Here is a 1,243-nt window from a genome sequence, read left to right on the forward strand (position 1 = left end):
TATAGTCGTCGCCGTGCTTAAGATCCTCTTCCCGACTCAGCTCCTTTCGTCGCTCTTCTCCGAAGCATGTGGATCATATTTGATTGTATGTTTCTAACAATAACAAGGACCATCAGGAGTTACCCACCGCCCATTATGATTACCCAAATGCCGTGTGTCTGCAGCGTAGCGCTGGTCGACATATAGTTGTTGGCAGGCATGCGTACTCGAGCCGGCATTGTAACTATCACTTAAACTACTACTCTAAAAGAAGATTCAAGTCATAGCATTTTCCCCCTTAACACAATACTATCAATCCAGTGTCCATACGTGTGCTGAATCCACCAAAAAGAAGTCGTGGGAACTCCGGGACGTTCATCCCTCCTCCTCCTCCTCAACCTCTAAAACGTCAATCCAAGGATAAGCAGTTCATCGACCAACTCCGCCTGTGTCTGCTGGTCGCTTTCTCTGTTAACCGTGTCTTGCCCTGCGCCCTTCCCTCAGCACAGTATCGCTACTACATCATCTCTTGCACCGTAGACCTGCTCTCCGGATCCAAATTCCTCAACTTTACGGGACTTCCGGTACGAGTTTTCAGGTGTCGATCGCGGCGAAGCCCTTAACAACATTTCAACAAAAGCTTTCCATATTCTACAATCACATCCATAAAAATCGGAATTTACCACCATAATTTCGTCGAATTATACCTCAACCACAACAAGTAAAATCGGCACGTAGAAACACTTGGTGGTAAATGGAAAGGACACTCAGTATACATCGGGGAGTTCAATGGCTACTCTCATACCTACCAGAAAAACCCTCAACGACTATGATGAGAGTCTTATTACAAACGCCTCTGCTTCTCCCATTCCTTGTGAAGCTTCTTATAAGCGCTTTTAGTGAGCTTCTCACCACCCGCATCGTGCGTAGGGATACCATGCTCGTCGAACTTGGAGTACTTATCAGTTTGACCTGAGACGGCTACTTGTAACCCAGAAATGGCGGAAGTGTGGTACGAACCTTTAAACATATCCTCAGGCCTGATTTTTTTCTTAGCCTCCTTCTCAGCTAGCTGGGCCGCTTGAGCTTCCTTACGAGAACGACTAAGAAACCGAAATGAGTCGACCGCTGAACCAATACTCCACCTCCTACTCGGCGTGTTTGCCCTCGGTTTTCTTGAGGCCGCTCTCCTTCAAAGTAACCGTCAAGTTACAAATAAGCTGATTAGGCGTGGTGTCCTTGTCAACCACGAAATAGCCAACTC

General features: G+C 46.9%; 1 protein-coding gene across 1 annotated transcript; it reads right to left on the bottom strand.

Annotated features, from left to right (window-relative positions):
* Positions 1 to 765: 765 nt before the first annotated feature.
* On the bottom strand, positions 766 to 1,217 carry Pmar_PMAR024926 (cysteinyl-tRNA synthetase, putative; the record flags this gene model as incomplete). The annotated part of the gene is made up of 4 exons (XM_002779710.1): positions 766 to 784; positions 828 to 951; positions 1,000 to 1,082; positions 1,132 to 1,217. Coding segments are annotated over 4 exons (312 nt in total), but the record flags the coding sequence as incomplete, so codon positions are not given.
* Positions 1,218 to 1,243: the final 26 nt, after the last annotated feature.

This window comes from Perkinsus marinus (assembly GCF_000006405.1).
Source record: "Perkinsus marinus ATCC 50983 genomic scaffold scf_1104296945750, whole genome shotgun sequence".
Lineage (NCBI taxonomy): Eukaryota > Perkinsozoa > Perkinsida > Perkinsidae > Perkinsus > Perkinsus marinus.